Source organism: Misgurnus anguillicaudatus, chromosome 12 (assembly GCF_027580225.2).
Source record: "Misgurnus anguillicaudatus chromosome 12, ASM2758022v2, whole genome shotgun sequence".
Classification (NCBI taxonomy): Eukaryota; Metazoa; Chordata; class Actinopteri; order Cypriniformes; family Cobitidae; genus Misgurnus; species Misgurnus anguillicaudatus.
Genome location: NC_073348.2, coordinates 36,139,220 through 36,165,710, shown reverse-complemented (window position 1 = coordinate 36,165,710; position 26,491 = coordinate 36,139,220). Strand labels below are relative to the sequence as shown.

Here is a 26,491-nt window from a genome sequence, read left to right as displayed (position 1 = left end):
TTGACCTTTTTAAACATTTTTCTTTTTAGATATTTGTAAATGAGCTCACATTTAAATCCCTCTAAGTATGACATGTTTTCATGTTATGGACATTTTTAAGACTTATAATAAAATATGTTTGCAATGGATACAGGACTATTTATGCAGTTGACTTTATTTGGTATCAGAACCAATGAATCAAAGACGGCGCTGGTGTTTGTTCCTCATTGAAGTCTGTTCCCTCTAGGTTTATAGCGTTTTCATCACGTTACATTTATAATTTATTTCATATTTGACAGTTGTGTGTCTTTTAACATATAGCCTGTCTTTTTCTTTTCTTTTTTCTCTACTGTTTGTTTTAAAACTGTTATGTTTCCAAACATAATAAATATATATTATACATATAATATGATTCATACTGTAAAAATAATTGACTTACAATCAAGAACAGTCAAGATACAATACATAAATGCACACATATACATCTCAGTAGCCATTAAAACTTTCAATGTATATAAAGAATAAACGTATAATGTGATAAAAATGCTATAAAAACACTACACTAAAGGGAAACATAGGGGGAACAGACTTCCACACAACACAGACCGCGTAACTGTTTAGTCCATGCCAATTTTTTTATTCGTCAACCCTTAAACCTTTTGACATTTTGCCTGACGTGGCTAAATAAAAAAATCGCCTTCCAAGACAACTCATTATGGAGCTGCTAGATCTTCTCTAGACCATATTCTCTATTTAACTCGATTGCTTTTTATTGAAAACATTAATGGTAAGCAATACCGCATTAAACAGAAATACTGCAGCTGCTTGCCAATCAATTCTGATTGTTAAGTACCTTAACTCTTTCACCGCCAGCGTTTTTAAAAAAAGTTGCCAGTCAGCGCCAGCGTTTTTCATGATTTTCACAAAAGTTAAATGCCTTCCAGAAAATGTTCTTCTTCAAATATATAAACATACGATATACCAAATGAAAGAACAGACCCTCTGCTTTCAAACAAAAAAAAAAAACGTTTCATCCTACCTTGAGTAGTTCTTTTGTAATCAGCTTTTGCATACGAGTAGGTTTCTGCAAAAACACCACATTTTGAGCAAAAAGCAGAGATAATTCCATTTTTGTGACTGACTTTTCATAGAGATCCCATTCAGAGCGATCTTTAAAACAGACACGGACATGCAGCAGCTTGCCATAGGGCAATACTTCCGGGTTTAAAAAGTTGCGGAAGGGCATTACATATTTTTTTAAAGTCCAAACCCAATGTCAAGAAGCCGCACAAGTGGCACAACGGGATAAGGAAGGTGGATAAATAGCGAGGGATACCCGGTTCGTCTACCCGTATTACTGACAATTTGATCATTTAATTAATAGTCTATATTTTACGGATAACCTAAACTATGTTAAAATAAATGTCACTGGAATAATTTGAGTAATGTTCCATTTGTATAGAGCGTGTTGTCTTTCTTAACGTCGTAATGCACCTTCGCGTGAAGTGGAAAATCGATCCCTGAGCGATCGATCGCAAATAATTCAGCACCTTAACTTGGGACAGCGCCATTGTACGTTGAACTTAGAGGCAGCGTGTTAAGAAGCTTCTCAAGAGACACTTCGGGGAACACACTAAGGAACATCAACAATTTTGGTAAGATATATCTTTTTGAGTCTTCTTAGCGTGCTAAGAGTGAATGTTATCGGGGAACCTGGCCCAGACTTTTTAATCATAAGACCAGACCACAGCTATCCCCACTTCCCATATGTGGAATTGATAAGGCTCCACTAAACTGTTATTTAATGTGTAAAACTTGACATAAAAAAAATGAAGCGATCGCACAGAAGTTAAACTAGCCATGATTGCAACAATGCTTGATGCCAAGCAAACACCTGGGCTTTTTAACGTCATGCGGACAAGGCTGGCTGCTAACGCAACGAAATGGCATCCGCAGTGGATCTGATAGGGTCCGATACAGAAAATGCTAATACATTTAACATACTGAAAGCAAAGACCCTCTCTAGTGAAGGCTCCAAGCTTTGGAAAGCAAAGCTGCTAACTTGGTATACACAGGGAAGGAGACCAGAGGCCGTTTTTTAATGAAAAGACTAAAATGTAATCTTAAATTCTAGTAATAAACTGTAAAATGTAAACTGCAACTGACTGTCGTAACACTCTGAATGCCCGCAATAGATATCACTGATCATTATTGACTGGCTGACGCACTACATGCTAGCCAAGTTGACCGTTTCAGGTTTTCTAATGGAAGGTTGTCATCTCCAAAATAAGTGTCTTTGCTGAAAGTGTGTCACAGATCTAAGTTGGAGGTGACGACAGGAAAATTGCCCTTTATATGCTTCTTGGATATGATTACAACAAACAGTGTATCAACGATTCGGAAAGCGAGGTGAACGACTACAAAAATAACACTTGAACATTTATTCTGACATGGACTTTCATGCGGCTGTTACCAGAGTGCCCATGTGAGGCAGAGTTATACACTGTTAGTCATTCATTTTTATTACGATATAAGTTTAAATTGATGATTTTTATCAAAACACCAACTACATTTGACTCATTTTACAATCCCACTAGCTTGTTATTTAGACGTTAGGTGTTATTACGCACACTTTCATGTCATTGGCTAAATGCCACTGCAGCAAAGGCTTATTGCACTGTTACAGTTAACGATTATTCGATTGATTGATCATTAATTTAAACAATCTTCGAATATTGGGAATTGCAAAAAATTGCCATCCCTAATTTTAATTTTGTCTCACATTAATCTAGGGGTGTCACGATTCTCCAAATTCTCAATTCGATAAAATTTTTCTAGATTTTAAGATCAGGATTCAATTAGATTGTCGATTTTTACTTCATTTTTTAGCACAAAAAATGCTAGACTAGACTTTTATGAAAAATAATATGTGACCTTGAACTCAGAGATGCCCTGCCATGTTAGTTGTGGTGCCAGTCGAAAAATATGGTACACGCACATACCTAATGAAACTTACTGTTAGATGAACATTCTTGTCAGTATTTTGCACTTTAAGAACGCGCTTTTATTACCGTCAGATGAGATTGTGAGACTATACCTTAATAAGTCATGTTTAAATGCTGTTTTCATAACTCTTAAGCAACTGAAATAAGTTGTTGTGACAGATCTCAGTTCAGAGAAACTAAATGAAATGTTCATGTGAGAAATAAAAATAACTCATAAAAAATAATTCCTCAAATTAGTTATTAATCGCCAGCAGCCATATCACCCTGTAGCCCAAGACAGCTTGCCCACTGAAGCTAAGTATTGAGTCTGGTCAGTACTTGGATGGGAGACCTCCTGGGAAATCCATGTTGGTAGAGGTGTTAGTGAGACCAGCCGGGGGTGCTCATCTTGTGGTCTGTCTGGGTCCTAACACCCCAGAATAGTGATGGGGACACTATTCTGTCAAAAGGCACCGTCTTTCGGATGAGACATTAAACCGAGGTCCTGACTCTCTGTGGTCATTAAAAATCCCAGGATGTCATTTTATAAAGAGTAGGGGTGTGCCCCGGCATCCTGGCCAAACTTGCCCATTGGCCTACTAATCATCCCCATATATACAAATCATCGACTATATCACTCTGTCTCCTCTCCACTAATAAGCTGGTGTGTAGTGGGCGTTCTGGCGCAATATGCCTGCCGTCGCATTATCCAGCTGGATGATGCACATTGGTGGTGGTTGAGGAGATTCTCCTGTTAAGCGCTTTGAGCGCTGCAGAAAAGCATATAAATGTAACAAATTATAAAAATTATTATAATCAAACCTAAGACTTTTTTAGAATGGTATCATTGTGTCTGAGTAGTAAGTGTGCATGTTGGCTTGTTTCATATACAACTGCAATGTTGATTCTGATGGTATGATACTAAAAATCTCAGTACTTGTGTTGTTTTTATTAGTATACATATTTACAGATTTAACTTATAATTTATATATTTGGCCTGCAATTTCTATAAACATTTGCACAGTTACCAGACACTTTTACCCAAAGCGACTTTGTGCATTACAAGGTACATTATACATTATTTTCAGTATGTGTGTTGCCTCAGTTTGAACAGAGCAATTCCAGCATTATGGATGTGACATTTGTAGTTAAAACATGAAATATAAATTCACAGAGAATGCATTTATTACCAATATTTTAACCCAACTGTATGTTCATCTATACTGTTTTCTATTTTAGATGAGGGAAACATTCATGTGTTATAAATGTGACAAAAAAATTGCCAAATGTAAGTGTAATATCTTGTGCTGAACCCCATCATTGACTGATTTGAACAATGCTAGGAAATCCAGAACCTTAATTATTATTATAATGAACAAGACCAATAGTAGTTATGCTGGCTTAAATATTTTGGATAGATTTAGTATGTGTTTAACTGACGCTCTAAACCAGGGGTAAAATATAGCATAGATGAGAGGATTCAGACCTGAATTAATATACAACATCCATAACATAATATAGGCTATAATAGAAGTCATGCTTGTGTTTGGTGTTAGAGTTAAGCTGTAATAGGGAATCCAGCAAAACAGATAAACCGTCACAATGATTCCTAATGTCAGAGCGGCTTTACTCTCAGATTTCCTCCTCACTGAACCTTCTGTTAGATGTTTTCCACTCCTCATCAGAGAGTTTATAACTTTCACTTGATGATGTGCGACATAGAAGATTCTCAAATATAAAGTTATAATGATGATACAAGGAAGCAGGAAAGACAGTAACAGGTCAGTGATTGTCCAGGCAAAAGTATACATTAATGAACATTCTCCATAACATGTGTATTTTCTTTGTGAGGTAGTTATAAAAACTGAAATGCTATAAGCTAAAGACCAGAACCAGGAAACATGGATCATAATTACTGTTCTAGTCATTGTTATTTTCTGTGGGTACAGCAGAGGGTGACACACAGCCACATAACGGTCAACAGCTATTAAAACTAAATTACTCAAAGATGTAGAGATGAGCAATCCCATGATTAATATAAACAGTCTACAGATAGTGTCTCCAAAGTACCAACATGTTTCAATAAACCTAATCGCCTCCAAGGGCATGACAATAAGTCCTACGAGCAGGTCGGCCACAGCCAGAGAGAGAATGAGCATGTTGGTTGGAGTGTGAAGCTTCTTGAAGTGAGAGATGGAGATGATCACCAGCAGATTCAGAAACACGGTCCATGCTGACAGCAATGAAAAAAACACATACACAATATTGTATTCAGGTGTTGAGAGTTTTGTCTTGATGCATGATGAGTTGATGGCAGGAAAGCAGTATTGAGTCTCAGGATCTTCTGTCTCATAGGCCATGAGTAAAGTCTCCTCTTGTAAAGAGTTTGATCTGATCTGATTCTCTTTATTGTTCTTTCATTTATACATTGTCAGACTGACTCAACCCATTCACCACCCACTCTGATGCAACATTATGAATATTATTTTGACCTTTTTAAACATTTTTCTTTTTAGATATTTGTAAATGATGAGCTCAAATTTAAATCCCTCTAAGTACGTCATGTTTTCATGTAAATGTGCATTTTTTTTGTTAGACGCTTAATTGATTCTTCCTACAAACCTGAGGCCGAGATTAAGCGAATTTGAAACTAAACTGCACAGGGGTTTGTTTCCCGAACAACAACATAACTCACTGTTTAACCACCATAAGAAGATGCATAGTTGGAGAAACTAACTACCTTGTCAAAACCATTGTTTTCCAAATCATAGCATCTTTGTCACACATTCGTCTTTTGAACCATGGTTGTTCAACAATATAGTTGATGATGTCACGTTGGAGGTTGAGTACTAAATTATCTGTTTAATGTCAGATTATTGCTGTAAATAACGTACATTGCATCAATGTAAATAACGTACATTGCATCAAAAGACTGATTTTGTAACAATGATTTAGTTGTTTGTTGTTTTATTTCAAGAGATTTAATTCATGTGCAAGAGATTTTAACCCATAAACCTAAGATAACCCAAGATAAAACTTAACGTTTGTAGAATTTGCTTATCTGCACGTGTCTGCAGCGCCTGTGCAAAACACATAAAGCTGTAGAAAAAAAAAGAATAATTCCCAGGGAATACACATACCGACAAATTATTGTATAGGTTAAATGTGCTTGCTAGTCATTTTGGGTACAAGTGTGACTGCACACACTTACTATATTTATTTTATTTAATGACTTTAAAGCAAACACAAAAATCATTTGATGATTTGTATTTTTTTTCTATTGTAATTTAATAATCATATCCAAGTTCAATATAAGCTATTTGTAGGTTGATTTCACCAAAGATTAAACTGTGGCTGGTAACGCAAGAAATGGCATCCGCAGTGGATCTGATAGGCTCCGATACAGAAAATGCTAATACATTTAGCATACTGAAAGCAAAGACCCTCTCTAGTGAAGGATCCAAGATTTGCATTGCAATGCTGCTATCTTGGTATACACAGGGAAGGAGTGTAACGGTAGGTGGATCTGCCTCTACACAGACGCCAGCAGAGGACATCGCTGCGTCCACCCTCACCGCTGAAAGGGTTTGGGGGCTTTGAAATTGGACCCAAGAAACACAAGGTCCAACCCCAAAGTACACTACAAATCAAGTTCACATACATTAAGGTTTCTTATGAAAACATTTTAATTATTATTTACATAAAATAAACGTAATACAGCCACACAACAAACTTATGAAAATATTTTAATCGTTATTTGCATGATAGCTAAGGTGACCGTTTCGGGTTTTCTAATGGAAGGTTGTCATCTCCAAAAGAAGTGTCTTTGCTGAAAGTGCGTCACAGATCGAAGCTGGAGGGGATGACAGGAAAATTGCCCTTTATATGCTTTTTGGATATAATTACAACTGTGTATCAACGATTCGGAAAGTGAGGTGAATGACTTGAAAAATAACACTTGATGATAAAGAAACAGTCCCACTAGCATGTTATTTAGACATTAGGGGCCCTATCTTGCACCCAGCGCAATTGACTTTGTCAGTGACGCATGTATCATTCGTATTTTGCTCCGGCGCACAGCGGGTTTTTCCCTCCACAGACGCACATAGGCAAACTAGGAAATGAGCTTGCGCTCCCTGGGCGTTTCAGCGCAAAAAAAGAGGCGTGTTCCGGCGCAAACCATCCCTGATGCTATTTTGCAGTTTCAAAAAACAATTGCGCCACTGACCAGAAAAAAAAAGTTTAAAGTCAGTGGCGCGTTGTTCATTATGCTATTTCAAGGGCGCATGCTTGACCATAATGTATAGCATGCACAACGCGAATACACTTTGCATCTAATCTACACAGATGCAACAGTTATTTTTGCAAATCATAAATTTTTACACTTAAAAATATTAAAACATGAGATAAGGGGAATCATAGTGGTGAGCATTGTGGTGATAGTTTTTGTTTATTGTGTGGCTGCGTTAAAAAATTATCATGCAAATAACGATTAAAATATTTTCATAAGTTTGTTGTGTGGCTGTATTACGTTTATTTTATGTAAATAATAATTAAAATGTTTTCATAAGAAACCTTAATGTATGTGAACTTGATTTGTAGTGTACTTTGGGGTTGGACCTTGTGTTTCTTGGGTCCAATTTCAAAGCCCCCAAACCCTTTCAGCGGTGAGGGTGGACGCAGCGATGTCCTCTGCTGGCGTCTGTGTAGAGGCAGATCCACCTACCGTTACACGGCGTGCCCGATTTATGCTGGCAAGCTTGGGATTCCCCCGTCTCCTGACATCATTGTAGCGCTTGGCGCAACGATGGGTATGCCAGCTGATGAGACTGTGGCTATTTCCTCTCACGCCTGTTTAACCGACGCTGATTTGGGCGGGTTTCTCCTATCCCCATACAAAACAACTTATCTGTCTTTGACTGCTCTAACAAGAACGTTGATCTCCTCGGCTGTGAACCGCTCCTGGCGTGCGCCTGGTAAATCCGTCATAATAATAGCAACCCGCCATGGAACTTGCGCCCTTGCGTTTAAAGGGAATGTTGGATAGCGTTCTGATTGGTTTATTTGACGTTACGCCCAAACCACACCTATGAATAATGAACCTACTTCAGACCAACCCCTTATTGATTTGCGCCCGGCGCAAGAGTTATTTCTCACGCCGGGAAAATAGCAACAGCACCCAAGATCCGCCTACAAACTCACTTGCGCGTTGCGCTTCGCACTTGCGTTTCAGATCGTTAAAATAGGGCCCTAGGTGTTTTTACGCACTTTCATGTCATTGGCTAAATGCCACTGCAGAAAAGGCTTATTGCACTATTACAGTTAACGATTATTCGATTGATTGATCATTAATTTAAACGATCTTCGAATATTGGGAATTGCATAAATTGGCATCCCTGATTTCAATTTTGTCTGACATTAATCTAGGGGTGTCACGATTCTCCAAATTCTCAAGTCAATAAAATTTGTTTTGATTTTAAGATCAGGATTCAATTAGATTATCGATTTTTACTTCCTTTTTTAGCACAAAAAAATGCTATGACATTTTTAGACTAGACTTTTATGAAAAATAATATCTGACCTTGAACTCGGAGATGCCCTGCCATGTTAGTTGCGCTGCCAGTGGAAAAATATGGTACACTCACATACCTAATGAAACTTACTGTTAGATGAACATTCTTGTCAGTACTTTGCACTTTAAAAACGCGCTTTTATTACCATCAGATGAGATTGTGAGACTATACTTTAATAAATCATGTTTAAATGCTGTTTTCATAACTCTTAAGTAACTGAAATAAGTTGTTGTGAAACTTAAACAGATCTCAGTTCAGAAAACGACCGGTCCTGGCACAGACGCCGTTCTGCTGTGTATGCGTACGTGCTCTGTTCTTATTGAGTTGTTATTTTTTGTTTCTAACATAAAGAGCAGCTCGTGTGGTGTCTCCTACATCTGCCATGCTATCTTTTGACTGGCTGTAGCTGCACATTGGTGGTGGTTGAGGAGATTCTCCTGTTAAGCGCTTTGAGCGCTGCAGAAAAGCACTATATAAATGTAACAAATTATAAAAATTATTATAATCAAACTTAAGACTTTTTTAGAATGGTATCATTGTGTCTGAGTAGTAAGTGTGCATGTTGGCTTGTTTCATATACAACTGCAATGTTGATTCTGATGGTATGATACTAAAAATCTCAGTACTTGTGTTTTTTTTATTAGTATACATATTTACAGATTTAACTTATAATTTATATATTTGGCCTGCAATTTCTATAAACATTTGCACAGTTAGCAGACACTTTTACCCAAAGCGACTTTGTGCATTACAAGGTACATTATACATTATTTTCAGTATGTGTGTTGCCTCAGTTTGAACAGAGCAATTCCAGCATTATGGATGTGACATTTGTAGTTAAAACATGAAATATAAATTCACAGAGAATGCATTTATTACCAATATTTTAACCCAACTGTATGTTTTTCTAAAGTGCAGACATTAGAAAAATGTCAGTCTATACTGTTTTCTATTTTAGATGAGGGAAACATTCATGTGTTATAAATGTGACAAAAAAATTGCCAAATGTAAGTGTAATATCTTGTGCTGAACCCCATCATTGACTGATTTGAACAATGCTAGGAAATCCAGAACCTTAATTATTGTTATAATGAACAAGACCAATAGAACTTATGCTGCCTTAAATATTTTGGATAGATTTAGGATGTGTTTAACTGACGTTCTAAACCAGGGGTAAAATATAGCATAGATGAGAGGATTCAGACCTGAATTAATATACATCATCCATAACATAATATAGGCTATAATAGAAGTCATGCTTGTGTTTGGTGTTAAAGTTAAGCTGTAATAGGGAATCCAGCAAAACAGATAAACCGTCATAATGATTCCTAATGTCAGAGCGGCTTTACTCTCAGATTTCCTCCTCACTGAACCTTCTGTTAGATGTTTTCCACTCTTCATCAGAGAGTTTATCACTTTCACTGGCTGATGTGCGACATAAAAGATTCTCAAATATAAAGTTATAATGATGATACAAGGAAGCAGGAAAGACAGTAATAGGTCAGTGATTGTCCAGGCAAAAGTATACATTAATGAACATTCTCCATAACATGTGTATTTACTTTGTGAGGTAGTTATAAAAACTGAAATGCTATAAGCTAAAGACCAGAACCAGGAAACATGGATCATAATTACTGTTCTAGTCATTGTTATTTTCTGTGGGTACAGCAGAGGGTGACACACAGCCACATAACGGTCAACAGCTATTAAAACTAAATTACTCAGAGATGTAGAGATGAGCAATCCCATGATTAATATAAACAGTCTACAGATAGTGTCTCCAAAGTACCAACATGTTTCAATAAACCTTATCGCCTCCAAGGGCATTACAATAAGTCCTACGAGCAGGTCGGCCACAGCCAGAGAGAGAATGAGCATGTTGGTTGGAGTGTGAAGCTTCTTGAAGTGAGAGATGGAGATGATCACCAGCAGATTCAGAAACACAGTCCATACTGACAGCAATGAAAAAAACACATACACAATATTGTATTCAGGTGTTGAGAGTTTTGTCTTGATGCATGATGAGTTGATGGCAGGAAAGCAGTATTGAGTCTCAGGATCTTCTGTCTCATAGGCCATGAGTAAAGTCTCCTCTTGTAAAGAGTTTGATCTGATCTGATTCTCTTTATTGTTCTTTCATTTATACATTGTCAGACTGACTCAACCCATTCACCACCCACTCTGATGCAACATTATGAATATTATTTTGACCTTTTTAAACATTTTTCTTTTTAGATATTTGTAAATGATGAGCTCAAATTTAAATCCCTCTATGTACGTCATGTTTTCATGTAAATGTGCATTTTTTTTTGTTAGACGCTTAATTGATTCTTCCTACAAACCTGAGGCCGAGATTAAGCGAATTTGAAACTAAACTGCACAGGGGTTTGTTTCCCGAACAACGACGTAACTCACTGTTGAACCACCATAAGAAGATGCATAGTTGGAGAAACTAACTACCTTGTCAAAACCATTGTTTTCCAAATCATAGCATCTTTGTCACACATTCGTCTTTTGAACCATGGTTGTTCAACAATATAGTTGATGATGTCACGTTGGAGGTTGAGTACTAAATTATCTGTTTAATGTCAGATTATTGCTGTAAATAACGTACATTGCATCAATGTAAATAACGTACATTGCATCAAAAGACTGATTTTGTAACAATGATTTAGTTGTTTGTTGTTTTATTTCAAGAGATTTAATTCATGTGCAAGAGATTTTAACCCATAAACCCAAGATAACCCAAGATAAAACTTAACGTTTGTTGAATTTGCTTATCTGCACGTGTCTGCAGCGCCTGTGCAAAACACATAAAGCAGTAGAAAAAAAAAGAATAATTCCCAGGGAATACACATACTGACAAATTATTGTATAGGTTAAATGTGCTTGCTAGTCATTTTGAGTACAAGTGTGACTGCACACACTTACTATATTTATTTTATTTAATGACTTTAAAGCAAACACAAAAATCATTTGATGATTTGTATTTTTTTTCTATTGTAATTTAATAATCATATATTTTCATAAGTTTGTTGTGTGGCTGTATTACGTTTATTTTATGTAAATAATAATTAAAATGTTTTCATAAGAAACCTTAATGTATGTGAACTTGATTTGTAGTGTACTTTGGGGTTGGACCTTGTGTTTCTTGGGTCCAATTTCAAAGCCCCCAAACCCTTTCAGCGGTGAGGGTGGACGCAGCGATGTCCTCTGCTGGCGTCTGTGTAGAGGCAGATCCACCTACCGTTACACGGCGTGCCCTATTTAGGCTGGCAAGCTTGGGATTCCCCCGTCTCCTGCACTGAAAAAAATGATTCATTGAATTTAATCAATTTTTTTAAGGTAAGTGGTTGCAATCAATTTGTTTAAGCTACATTTAAACAAAAAAGATTAGTAATGTAAAATAAAAAATAAAACTTTTGTTTGAATGTGGCTTGGGTGGATTGATTGCAACCACTTGCCTTAGAAAAGTTGATTAAATTCAATGAATAATTTTTTTCAGTGTGACATCATTGTAGCGCTTGGCGCAACGATGGGTATGCCAGCTGATGAGACTGTGGCTATTTCCTCTCACGCCTGATTAACCTACGCTGATTTGGGCGGGTTTCTCCTATCCCCATACAAAACAACTTATCTGTCTTTGACTGCTCTAACAAGAAAGTTGATCTCCTCGGCTGTGAACCGCTCCTGGCATGCGCCTGGTAAATCCGTCATAATAATAGCAACCCGCCATGGAACTTGCGCCCTTGCGTTTAAAGGGAATGTTGGATAGCGTTCTGATTGGTTTATTTGACGTTACGCCCAAACCACACCTATGAATAATGAACCTACTTTAGACCAACCCCTTATTGATTTGCTACCCCTAGGTGTTTTTACGCACTTTCATGTCATTGGCTAAATGCCACTGCAGAAAAGGCTTATTGCACTATTACAGTTAACGATTATTCGATTGATTGATCATTAATTTAAACGATCTTCGAATATTGGGAATTGCATAAATTGGCATCCCTAATTTCAATTTTGTCTGACATTAATCTAGGGGTGTCACGATTCTTCAAATTCTCAAGTCGATAAAATTTGTTTTGATTTTAAGATCAGGATTCATTTAGATTATCAATTTTTACTTCCTTTTTTAGCACATAAAAATGCTATGACATTTTTAGACTAGACTTTTATGAAAAATAATATCTGACCTTGAACTCGGAGATGCCCTGCCATGTTAGTTGTGCTGCCAGTGGAAAAATATGGTACACTCACATACCTAATGAAACTTACTGTTAGATGAACATTCTTGTCAGTACTTTGCACTTTAAAAACGCGCTTTTATTACCATCAGATGAGATTGTGAGACTATCCCTAAATAAGTCATGTTTAAATGCTGTTTTCATAACTCTTAAGTAACTGAAATAAGTTGTTGTGAAACTTAAACAGATCTCAGTTTAGAAAATGACCGGTCCTGGCACAGACGGCGTTCTGCTGTGTACGCATACATGCTCTGTTCTTATTGAGTTGTTATTTTTTGTTTCTAACATAAAGAGCAGCTCGTGTGGTGTCTCCTACATCTGCCATGCTATCTTTTGACTGGCTGTAGCTAGCTAAGTTAGAGGAGGTTGACTCACAGCACTCAACACGTTTTTTTTCCGCTAATCCACCAAAGCATCATTAAAAGTGTGAAACAAATGCTCATGCAAGTAGATTGACAGACTGATGCAATAGTTGCTCTTCATGAAGGCCAGTGTTATATCTTGAATGTTCATGTGAGAAATAAAAATAACTCATAAAAAATAATTCCTCAACTTCGTTATTAATCGCCAGCAGCCATATCACCCTGTAGCCCAAGACAGCTTGCCCACTGAAGCAGGGTTGAGGCTGGTCAGTACTTGGATGGGAGACCTCCTGAGAAAACCAGGTTGCTGCTGGTAGAGGTGTTAGTGAGACCAGCAGGGGGTGCTCACACCCCAGTCCTAACACCCCAGTATAGTGATGGGGACACTATACTGTCGAAAAGCACCGTCTTTCGGATGAGACGTTAAACCGAGGTCCTGACTCTCTGTGGTAATTAAAAATCCCAGAATGTCATTCTATAAAGAGTAGGGGTGTGCCCCAGCATCCTGACCAAACTTGCCCATTGGCCTACTAATCATCCCCATATATACAAATCATCGACTATATCACTCTGTCTCCTCTCCACTAATAAGCTGGTGTGTAGTGGGTGTTCTGGCGCAATATGGCCGCCATCGCATTATCCAGCTGGATGCTGCACATTGGTGGTGGTTGAGGTGATTCTCCCATTCATATGTAAAGCGCTTTGAGCGCTGCAGAAAAGCACTATATAAATGTAACAAATTATAAAAATTATTATAATCAAACTTAAGACTTTTTTAGAATTGTATCATTGTGTCTGAGTAGTAAGTGTGCATGTTTGCTTGTTTCATATATAACTGCAATGTTGATTCTGATGGTATGATACTAAAAATCTCAGTACTTGTGTTGTTTTTATTAGTATACATATTTACAGATTTAACTTATTATTCATATATTTGGCCTGCAATTTCTATAAACATTTGCACAGTTTGCAGACACTTTTTTCCAAAGCAACTTTGTGCATTACAAGGTACATTTTACATTACTATCAGTATGTGTGTTGCCTTAGTTTGAACCGAGCAATCCCAGCATTGTGGATGTGACATTTGTAGTTAAAACATAACAAATAAATTCACAGAGAATGTCTTTATTACCAATATATTAAACCAACTCTGTTTTTCTAAAGTTCAGACATCGGAAAAAAGTCAGTCTCATGTTTTGTATTTTAGATGAGGGAAACATTCATGGGTTATAAATGTGACAAAAATGTCCAAATGTAAGTGTAATATCTTGTGCTGAACCCCATCCTTGACTTATTTGAACAATGCTAGGAAATCCAGAACCTTAATTATTTTTATTGTTATAATGAACAAGACCAATAGTAGTTATGCTGACTTAAATATTTTGGATAGATTTAGGATGTGTTTAACTGACGTTCTAAACCAGGGGTAAAATATTGCATAGATGAGAGGATTCAGACCTGAATTAATATACACCATCCATAACATAAAATAGGCTATAACAGAAGTCATGCTTGTGTTTGGTATAAGAGATAAAATAAAATAGGGAATCCAGGAACACAGATAAACCGTCACAATGATTCCTAATGTCAGAGCGGCTTTGCTCTCAGATTTCCTCCTCACTGAACCTTCTGTTAGATGTTTTCCACTCCTCATCAGAGAGTTTATAACTTTCACTTGTTGATATGCTACATAAAAGATTCTCAAATATAATGTTATAATGAAGGTACAAGGAAACAGGAAAAACAGGAACAGGTCAGTGATTGTCCAGGCAAAAGTATACATAAATGTACATTCTCCATAACACATGTATTTTCTTTGTGAGGTAGTTATAAAAACTGAAATGTTATAAGCTGAAGACCAGAACCAGGAAACGTAGATCATAATTATTGTTCTAGTCATTGTCATTTTCTGTGGGTACAGCAGAGGGTGACACACAGCCACATAACGGTCCACAGCTATCAAAACTAAATTACTCAGAGATGTAGATAGGAGCAATCCCATGATTAATATAAACAGTCTACAGATAGTGTCTCCAAAGTACCAACATGTTTCAATAAACCTTATCGCCTCCAAGGGCATGACAATAAGTCCTACAAGCAGGTCGGCCACAGCCAAAGAGAGAATGAGCATGTTGGTTGGAGTGTGAAGCTTCTTGAAGTGGGAGATGGAGATGATCACCAGCAGATTCAGAAACACAGTCCATACTGACAGCAATGAAAAAAACACATACATGATTTTGTTTTCACGTGTTGAGAGTTTTGTCTTGATGCATGATAAGTTAATGCCAGGAAAGCAGTATTGAGTCTCAGGATCTTCTGTCTCATAGGCCATGAATAAAGTCTCCTCTTGTTAAGAGTTTGATCTGATCTGTTCTCTGTACTGTTCTTTTATTTATACATGGTCAGACTGACTCAACCCATTCACCACCCACTCTGATGCAACATTGTGGATATTATTTTGACCCTTTTAAACATATTTCTTTTTAGATGTTTGTAAATGATGAGCTCAAATTTAAATCCCTAAAGTATGTCATGCTTTCATGGTAATTAGCATTTTTTTGTTAGACGCTTAATTGATTCTTCCTACAAACCTGAGGCCGAGATTAAGTGAATTTGAAACTAAACTGCACAGGGGTTTGTTTCCCGAACAACAACATAACTCACTGTTGAACCACCATAATAAGATGCATAGTTGGAGAAACTAACTACCTTGTCAAAACTAATGTTTTCCAAAAGCATAGCAACTTTGTCACACATTCGTCGTTTGAACCATGGGTGTTCAACAATATAGTTTATGATGTCACGTGGGAGGTGGAGTACTAAATAATCTGTTTAATGTCAGATTATTGCTGTTAATAATGTACATTGCATCAAAAGACTTCCTGGTCTCCTTGACAACGCACTCGGGGCTTCATGAGCAACAGGTGTGCAGATTAAGTGTGGCAACTTGGATTGGAAGATGTATGGAAGACGTGACATATAAATAGACCCATAGAAACACAGGAAGGGCGCGGTTGACTTTGGGGCAGATGCAGTTCCGCCTAGGGCGGTTGATTTCGGGGCAACCTCCTTTCCGCCAAGGGCGGACCACAACTCACACTTCCTTTGAAGAGCCTGAAGGCGCCGTTGATCCAGGGATCGCTTAGAGCAAGTGGAAAGAGTGCGGTAGCCGAAAGAGGCGAAGAGGAAGGAGTTGTGGCTGTAAATTAAAGGAGCACCACGGAAAGGTGCTTTTCTCTGCTCTGTTGTATTGTGTGTGTTTGGATGAACCGATCTGGTGTGGAATAAGCGGAGGCCTGGCTGCGGTCCTGAAAGGAAGAAACAGAGGTTATAATCGACTGGGCGAAGGAAGTATTAAAGATATGAGTCACTGGCTGAGTATATAAGAAGTGTTACTATTCGAAATACGGATGTGTTTTCATGTGTGGGTTCCTTTCGACTGGAACATTGAGGATTACTCACCTGAGCTAGCGTCTAAGACGATCGGCTGCAGCAAATAAGCTAGAAGAGGAACAAAGACCAGCAGAGTGTTTACAGCAATGTGTGAGTAAGAGTTTCTGTTTGTAATATGGAGCATTGAGAAAAGAGTATTACCTGGCGTGTGTTGTGAGTTCATTGAACAGTTGCGGCCCCACAGCGGAGAGAAGCGTGGGCGAGCCGGGAAGTAATACCGAAAGCCCATATAGGAAGCCGGCGCTGTAAAGCATTGTCACCGCACCACTCAGAGTTGCGGCCCCACTGTGGAGAGAAGCGTGGGCGAGCCGGACAGTGATATTGGGGAACAATGTATGAAGCCAGCATTGTGAAGTACCGTCCTCTCACGTGAGTTAACACCATCCACTGCAGTATGTGGTATTAAAGGAGATATATTGCTTAACGTGTGTAGTAAGTCGAACTAACAGAACAGCGGCCCCACTGTGAAGAGAAACGTGGGTGAGCCGAGGAATTCAACTAGGAGTAAGCACAGGAGGCCTGACGTCCATATCTAGGTGCTTTTCCCCCTCTACTGAGAACAACGCCCAACCAGCCACACGACAAACCCGGAACGAGTTTGGCCAAGTCCTTAGTCTACTTAAATGTGTGGAGTGCCGTGGGTGAGTCTTTGTCTTCATTGTGTGTGTGTGCACTAGAACTTGCAGTGTAGTGCTGTGCTTACGTTGACAGAAGCCACTTCGAGTTCGGAGGGATCATGAGGAGATACAGTATGTTGAGGCTAGAGGAACATGAGCCACGAACCTGAGGAGGAAAAGTAAACGGCCAGTAACCTGAGAAATTCTTACCTCTGCTTACAGCCACGAACCTGAGGAGGAAAAGTTAAAGTCCCAGTAACCTGTGAAATTCTTACCTCTGCTGCCAGCCATGACCACAGCGGATCCAAATGCCCCCCCCCCCGCTATGAAGGCCCGAGGACTGGGATGTTTTTTTTTAAATATTTAATTCACCCTATTACCTTTTAATATTTAATAAGTTGTTAAATTTTAATCCTCTGTCTGTCTGGTCATTGGGGTGTTTTGGGACCTCCTCAGGGTGGAACTAGGAGGAGTGTGACCCGCGACAGGGGCGGTCCGCTTCTCCGACCTGTGACACATGTGCAAGAGATTTTAATCCATCTAGTGAGTCTTGGTCATAAGCTCGGTCTTTCCTTGCCAGCAATCGAATCTGCAACCTTTGAGTTACAAGTCAGACTTTTTAATCATAAGACCACAGCTATCCCCACTTCCCATATGTGGAATTGATAAGCCTCCACTAAACTGTTCATTTAATGTGTAAAACTTGGCATAAAAAAATGAAGCGATCGCACAGAAGTTAAACTAGCCATGACTGCAACAATGCTCGATGCCAAGCAAACACCTGGGCTTTTTAACGTCATGCGAGACGAGGCTGGCTGCTAATGCAACGAAATTGTATCCGCAGTGGATCTGACAGGGTCCGATACAGAAAATGCTAATACATTTAGCATACTGAAAGCAAAGACCCTCTCTAGTGAAGGCTCCAAGCTTTGCATAGCAATGCTGTTAACTTGGTATACACAGGGAAGGAGACCAGAGGCCGTTTTTAATGAAGAGACTAAAATGTTATCTTAAATTCTGGAAAGAAACTGTAAAATATAAACTATAACTGACTGTCGTAACACTCTGAATGCCCGCAATAAATATCACTGATCATTATTGACCGGCTGAGGTACTTCATGCTAGCCAAGTTGGAATGGAAGGTTGTCATCTCCAAAATAAGTGTCTTTGCTGAAAGTGCGTCACAGATCTAAGCTGGAGGTGACGACAGGAAAATTGCCCTTCATGTGCTTCTTGGATATGATTACAACAAACAGTGTATCAACTAGTGCTGGGCAAAGATTAATCGCGATACAAAATAAAGTGATTATTGGTATGATATATGAGTGTGTGCTGTGTCTAATGATTATGTGTAAATGTATTTATTTAAGAAACATTTACATGTTTATATATATTTATTTGTATTTTTATATAATCTATATTAAATATAAATAAAAAAATGATATATAAATAAAACAATTCTGAAATGAATGTGTGTGTGGTTAAATATACATAATAATTAGACACAGTACATGCACATATATTATGCAAAAAAATCACTTTTATTTTGTATGCAATTAATCGCGATTAATCTTTGCCCAGCACTAGTATCAACTATTCGGAAAGCGAGGTGAACGACTAGAAATATAACACTTGATGATAAAGAAGCCTTTATTTTGACATGGACTTTCATTCGACTGTTGAGTTTAAATCTATGATTTTATCAAAACACCAACTGCATTGATTCATTTTACAATCCCTCTGGCATGGTATTTAGACATTAGGCACTTTCATGTCATTGGCTAAATGCCACTGCAGCAAAGGCTTATTGCACTATTACAGTTAATGATTATTCGATTGATTGATCATTAATTTAAACCATCTTTGAATATTTGGAATTGCATAAATTGGCATCCCTAATTTCACTTAACGATTGCTAATCTGTTTGAAGTCCGAACACAAAGTTGTAATCCTTATATATTTGTTACATTTTATTCATTTCAAGCGAGCTGAGGCAAACTATCCTGTAACAGTGTTGGCAACGTTACTTTAAAAAGTAATTAGTTATAGTTACTACAGTAGTTACATCTCAAAAATAGTAACTGAGTTAGTAATTGCGTTACATCATTAAAAAAGTAACTAATTGCCAAGAAAAGTAACTATTGCTTTACTTTTCAAAATACAAATATTTCAAATTACTTGGATTCCCCCCAATATTAAATTTGTTAAATTAATGACTTGGACACTAAAGAGAAAGCACTAATTGTGTTGCAACATGTGATGATGTGAGGTGCTTTATCAGAATTACAGACGTGAAGAGGCTCTTTCTTACTCTGCATAAGTTGCATGTTACATAAACATTCTTGTCTCTCTTACATAACATTCTTGTATAAAAGTAGTGCTTATTATACTTTGTATTTGCGACCACTACCTTTGAGCTAGTTGGACTTGCCATCGCTCTGTTGTTTCGGAGGTGTGGGACTCGGGCGGACTGCACGCGAGGACCGGGCTGCCTGTGAGTGGCTAGCAGCAGCATCCGCTGCTCGTTGACAAGAGAGAGCAATACATGCTGTCGCGTCAGTCTCCAACCACGGCAGAAAAGATTGCTAGATTTGTCCTAGTCGCTTTTTTTAAAGTCGCTAAAGGGGTTTAGAAAGTTGCTAAATCTAGCGACAAAGTCATCAAGTTGACATGCACCGTCCGAGCAGCAGTGCAGTGTTAAGTTTGTGTATGAACTCTGCCTGCCTCTGGTTGGCTAACAATAGAAATTCAGCCAATCATCATCGGTTATGTGGTTGTCCCACCGCCTCTAACACACAGAGACCCATCATTATCATTTATGTGTCTCCCACCTCTCAACCACGCTGACACACCAAACACACACACACACACTAGAAAAAAACATTGCCTGTCTGGATGAGAGCCTACTCGCTTCAGTGAGATTAATTATAGTAACGCGCAGCATTTTAATGTCAGTAACGGTAACAGCGTTATAACGGGGGAAACAGTAATTTATTTGATTACTCGCTACTGAAAAAAATAACACCGTTAGTAATGTATTGATGTGTGTTTTGTCTTGATGCACCATGAGTTAATGGTAGAAAGCAGTGTTGAGGTTATGCTCATCTGTCTAGGATGAAAACAGCGGTCATGGCTAGATGAGATACAACTACATCCTAAATCCCGTGAAATGTGTTTAGGATTAGGTTTGGGTGTAGGATAAAAATACAACAGTGCTCAATCGCAGGTGTGACAGGAATGTTTTTAGGCATGGCGGCCCGGCACAGTAGAATGCTTGTAGTGGAAACACTGATTTAGGTCAAATCTGTACCTTTTTGGAAGGGTACAGCCCCATTGACAGCTACATATTAAAAAACAAGTACAGACAGACAGACAGACAGATACAAGTTGTGTGTATAATAATTGTATAAAGTAATTAAGCAATATCGCTCAAGTAGGAGTGTGATATAGCTCTATATCATCACGGCTGTGATTAGGCCAATCACAGCCGTGATGATATAGAGCTATATCACACAACTCCGAGAGTGATATTGCTTTTATACAACAGTTCGACGGCACAAGTTTGAAAAAAGAAAACTAGAAAACAACAACGGAGTTATTTTAAAAGCCTTTTTGTTTGGGAACTACTTTTTTCCGCCACGGATTTGAGGGTGGCCAGAATGACAGGTAACACTTTCGGCTGCTTTGAATCTCATAACAACTCGGAAAAGCCGTTTCTTTATATTACCGTTTCTTGGTCACAAAGTGTAGTTTTAAGATTAGTTCAGTCGAGAATGTATATGTATTATATTTAAATCTGCAGTCGATTAGTAAAGATAGCGCCTGTTTGAACGTTTGCTTATTGAGATTCAGTACGTATGAGAACCAAAGCATGAGCGGACGTCAGTGTTCACTCGCCCCGCTGACAACCGCCCTCTCTGGACTACATCTCTCACATTGATTCCCTGGCTCTCATGTTGGCCTTGTTTGTTTTTGATGGTCAAAAATAAGATCAAATCAGCAGTATTTGGTGTCATGATCAAACTATTACTTGTTTTTTTTATTCATATTTAGTGTCTTTTGTGTTGTTATTGTTTTGGCGCGCGGTAAAAGTGAATAAAACTATACTTATGTTACTATTGCGTTCCCATTTACTCTTAACGCGATACGAGCACTCGATTATTATTAAACTTTGTTCTTGTCAGTACTATATAAAACTGTTTTTTTTAAGTGTCAGAGATATGTTTTTGCATGCTGCTTATAAATATATCAGTGGCGATATCTCATAACATGTTTTAATAGTCACATCACGATAAAATAAATGATCAATGTCCACATTTAAAAGCTGTGGTGCTTACCTGCAGTTCCACTGTTTTCGCGTTCTGAAAAGAGATATAGCTCCAGAAAAAAATAGTTTAATTCCTCATTCCAAGTGTTAATCGTCCACACGATGTGACAAGACATTACTCCCATTAAGTTTAACGTAACATCCAAGAGCGCCGATCTTTGACGGAATAATAACTTCCGATTGGTATTCACAGACTGATTTACGAGCTAGTGAACTAATGAGAGACACGGAGAGTGATTCAAAACAGCGCGTTTGTGTGTGTCTGTGTGTGCCTGCAGTTTTTCCATTCAGAGATGAGCCTGTTTAGAGGACCTCCATTTACTAGGTGGCGGAATGATACGAAAGGTGAAGCGGTTACTGTGCCGTTATCAGTAGAATATTGCACGCCTCTTAGCCAATCAGATTCGAGAACCAGAAAGAACTGTTGTATAATTTTATTTACATTAGGCCAATAAAGATACAGGTTCAGTGTATTTTTTGCACATGAATGCTTGTGTCAAAACTGTTCACACAAAGGTTGACAATTCGTTGTAAATTTTACATTTAGACAGAAAGAATAGATTTTCTTTCTCTCTCTTTTCATGCCTGGGATAAAGATGTGCTAACTTATAGATGTTTTTTTTTTTGCATCTGCTTTATGGTGGCAAAAAGCAGAGTCTGGAACATAACTGCTCATTATCTACTTCTAATCTTAAATCTTAATGCTTATTGTCTTACAAATGTTGTCAGTTTGATAGAGCAACGAGGCTGGATTTTGATCTTAATAATTAAAAATCTTATTCAAGGAAGAAAGGTAACGTGGACTGATTCTTCTTAGATGCAATAACAATATCTTTGCTCATTTGACCTTTTGGTTATGTACTTCTATATTGACAGGATTAAGACAGAAATGAACCATCCAAGAAATCAATTACAGTAATCTCTGAAGGCCAAGTATATTTGTTATGCTTTGCCTTTTTAAAATGTCTGCATTATGTCTTTAGGGTCCTGTTAACACCTTTATGCTGCATCTAATCCACCAAAGCTTCATTAAAAGTGTGAAACAAACTGACATGCAAGTAGATTGACAGACTGATGCAATAGTTGCTCTTTATGCAAGTCAGTGTCATGTCTTGCACGTTCATGTGAGAAATGTTCCGGTAGCCAACAGTCATTTATGCACATAAAAAAATCAATAAAAAATGAATAATTTTAGTTACTAATCAAGCTAAATAAGACATTTTTATAGAATGGTATCATTGTGCCTGAGTAGTAAGTGTGCAGCTTTGCATCTCGTAACCGCCTCCAAGGGCATTACAATAAGTCCTACGAGCAGGTCTGCCACAGCCAGAGAGAGAATGAGCATGTTGGTTGGAGTGTGAAGCTTCTTGAAGTGAGAGATGGAGACGATCACTAGCAGATTAAGAGAAACAGTCCATACTGACAGCACTGAAAAAAACCCACATACATGATATTGTATTCATGTGTGGGGCGTTTTGTCTTGATGCATGATGAGTTAATAGCCTCTTTCACACAATAATTCTTGTAAATTACCATGAATTTACCAGTAAATACAAAAATGTGCTGTTCACACATGCAGTGACGTTCCGTCTTTTTACCAGTAAGACATCATTCACACATCAGTATCAAAATGCCGGTAAACTCGGAGAGAAAGCGGAAGTTACCTGTGGCGCAACATGATCTCACAAAGTTCCGTGGGATAGTCACGGAATTTTGTGCTCATTTTTCCGTGGCATTCTCACGGATCTCCGCATTTTTCCGTGGCCCTGCTACGGACTGTCTTTTTCGTGGCATTCTCACGGATTGGTTACTCAACTGCTTTTTCCTATTTTCAAACCATTTTCGCTTCGGTTTAGGGTTAGATTTGGTGTTTGCGTTAATATGTCACTTTAACTATTGGTTTATACTATTTTTTCTGCTTTATTCTTTTATATTTTCTAAACTTTAAACAATTGTTGCCTGGCGTTGGGGTTAGAGTTGGGCTTGGGTAGGGATGTCATTTCATGTAAATCTAACCCAAAACCGAAGCAAAAATGGTAAGAAAATAGGACAAAACAGTTGAGTAACCAATCCGTGAGAATGCCACGAAAAAGACAGTCCGTAGCAGGGCCACGGAAAAATGCGGAGATCCGTGAGAATGCCACGGAAAAATGAGCACAAAATTCCGTGACTATGCCACGGAAATTCGTGAGATCAGGTTGTGTGGCGTGCAGCCGCGAGCTCCGTGACGTATTTGTACAAATCTGTGGCAAACGGTCACAAAGTTGCTCGTGACCAAACAACATTGCGTAGGCGACGTCAAACGGAATCTGTGTTTGCACATTAGGCTTCACCGAAGGTGTACTAAGGACGTCGGCAATTTGGCAAATAGATGGTAAGTCGTTTTAAACAACTTTGAAGAAATGTGGATGTTAACCTCAGTTGTGCTCGACTTTTAAGCAGCAAGGGTGGATGTGGAAACGAACGTAAAAAGTGCAGGGGTAAACGCGTCATCTGTTTAAAAACGTTCTGATTGTCCCGATCTGTCAGCACGATCTGACGTCGTCCGTTCTAAATGCCAGTAATCCTATATTTTTCGTTCACACATAGTGCTTACCGGTAAATTACTGGTAATCTTACAACCTGTCTTACTGGTAAATTGGGACCACTGATTTACCGGAAAGGTTCTGTTCACACATGACATGTTAACTGCAGTAAAGACTGTATGTGTGAAAGGGACTAATGGCAGGAAAGCAGTATTAAGTCTCATGATCTTCTGTCTCATAGGCCATGACTAAAGTCTCCTCCTGATAGGAGTTTGATCTGATCTCCTAACTGTTCTGTCATTAATACATTTATACACTGTCAGGATCAGAATGACCCACCCATTCACCACCCACTCCGATGCAACATTTATTATGGATTATTAATTATCAATCTTCTGCCATCATTGTCAGTCAGCCCGCCTCACACACTCTTGACAGTAATAAATCAAATCCACGCCTTCCTAAAAAAGACTCATTCAAATACACCCCTGCAGTCTGATGTCACACTGCTGGGAACATTTCATATCACCACCCTAATGTATATGCAAATATGGAAGGTGTAACTTTTATTCACACTGTAGTACAGTCTAAAAATGGCTGGGTTATTTTTAACCCATAAGAGGTAAATATTGGACAGAACACATGCTGGGTTAAAATGACTCCATGTTGGGTTAAAATTGACCAAATGTTTTGTTGTTTAACCCAACTCTTGGTTATTATAACCCATGGTTGCATAAGAACAACCCAACTCATGGGTAATTTTTAACCCACAAAAACAAAGGCCAAATTACAAGTCCTGGCCAAATGATATATTCAAAGTGCATTGATACATTTTGTAGTGATTACAGCATACGAATTTGATTTCTTTACTCAAGTCTGTGTTAAAGTAGCCTAAAGCTTTAAAGTAAGAAAAAGTTGATTGTAAGTTTAATGGTTAAAATATATGTTAAGAGTATGGTAAAGTTAAAAAATAATTTATATAAAGAAGAAAATTATCTGTATTTGTAATGAATATATTAATGCATTAAACATGTTTTTACACCACCCAGTGACCCAGTACAACTTGGTGGTGCCAGTGCCACCTATCTCAAATGTTAGTCCGGAGCCCCGTGACAGCCCTATTGGAAACAATTAAAACTTTTTTGATAGCGCAAGTGGTTGAGGAGTTAAGGTTAAATGAATAGCGGTAGAATCAGAGCGCTTGAGGCCGTTTCTCAATCCGAAGGCTGTAGCCTCTGGAGGTCCCATATACAGGCTGTTGCATATGTCACAAGCCTAGTTTATTTAAGTTAACTGAGCATTACATACGCAAGTCATAAGCATATTACAACAATTTACGATTGATTATTATTCTTTAAGTTAATTTCAAAGTTAATATTCTGAAATAAGACAGTCTTTATGACGTATGCAGCCTCCGGAGGTTAATTTTAACCCATAAGAGGTAAATATTGGACAGAACACATGCTGGGTTAAAATTGACCAAATGCTGTGTTGTTTAACCCAACTCTTGGTTATTATAACCCATGGTTGCATAACAACAGCCCAACATTGGGTAATTGTTAACCCACAAAAACAAAGGCCACATTACAAGTCCTGGCCAAGACTGATGCAATAGTTGCTTTTCATGCAGGCCAGTATCATGTCTTGCACGTTCTTATGAGAAATGTTCAGTTAGCCAACAGTCATTTATGCACACAAAATAATTAATTAATAAAAATAATTAATCAACTTGGTTACTAATCAAGCTAAATAAGAAATGTTTATAGAATGATATTGTTGTCCCTGAGTAGTAAGTGTGCATGTTTGCTTGTTTATCTATACATTAAACTGCTGATGGTTCTGGTGGATTTAAGACTACACATTGTATGTTTTTTTTTATAGTTTACACCTTAACAAATGTAGCCTATAGATTTTATATTTGGCCTGCAGTTTCCATAAACATTTACACAGATGGCAGACGCTTTTATTCAAAGCAATTACATTGTAGTACAGGGTACATTATACATTATTATCAGTATGTGTGTTGCCTCAGTTCGAACCGAGCGATCCCATCATTATGGATTTAACATTTAAAACTTAAAATATAAATTCACAAAGAATGCATTTACTACCAATACATTGAAACAGCAAACCACTCTCTTAAGCCCGTTCAAATGTATGCATAATATTTTGTGTTGATCTGCATCATTGACCGATTCAAACAATTCTAGTAAATCAGAACCTTAATTATTATTATAATGAACAAGACCAGTAGAAGTTATGCTGGCTTAAATATTTTGGATAGATTTAGGATGTGTTTAACTGACGCTCTAAACCAGGGGTAAAATATAGCATAGATGAGAGGATTCACACCTGAATTAATATACAACATCCATAACATAAAATATGCTATAGCAGAAGTCATGCTTGTGTTTGGTGTTAGAG

The 26,491-nt window shown here is 37.9% G+C and overlaps 3 protein-coding genes across 3 annotated transcripts; all 3 read right to left on the bottom strand.

Annotated features, from left to right (window-relative positions):
- Positions 1 to 4,354: 4,354 nt before the first annotated feature.
- LOC129446606 (trace amine-associated receptor 13c-like) lies at positions 4,355 to 5,323 on the bottom strand. Its single transcript, XM_055207798.2, has one exon. The coding sequence runs from the start codon at positions 5,321 to 5,323 to the stop codon at positions 4,355 to 4,357; it is 969 nt and encodes a 322-aa protein (XP_055063773.2).
- Positions 5,324 to 9,646: 4,323 nt separating this feature from the next.
- LOC141368915 (trace amine-associated receptor 13c-like) lies at positions 9,647 to 13,108 on the bottom strand. Its single transcript, XM_073873741.1, has 2 exons — positions 13,070 to 13,108; positions 9,647 to 10,669 (listed from the first exon to the last, which is right to left on the bottom strand). The coding sequence occupies exons 1-2, from the start codon at positions 13,106 to 13,108 to the stop codon at positions 9,647 to 9,649; spliced, it is 1,062 nt and encodes a 353-aa protein (XP_073729842.1).
- A 1,400-nt stretch (positions 13,109 to 14,508) lies between these two features.
- Positions 14,509 to 15,477, bottom strand: LOC129446609 (trace amine-associated receptor 13c-like). The gene has a single exon (XM_055207801.2). It carries the CDS (start codon positions 15,475 to 15,477, stop codon positions 14,509 to 14,511), a length of 969 nt encoding a protein of 322 aa, XP_055063776.2.
- Between the last annotated feature and the right edge of the window lie 11,014 nt (positions 15,478 to 26,491).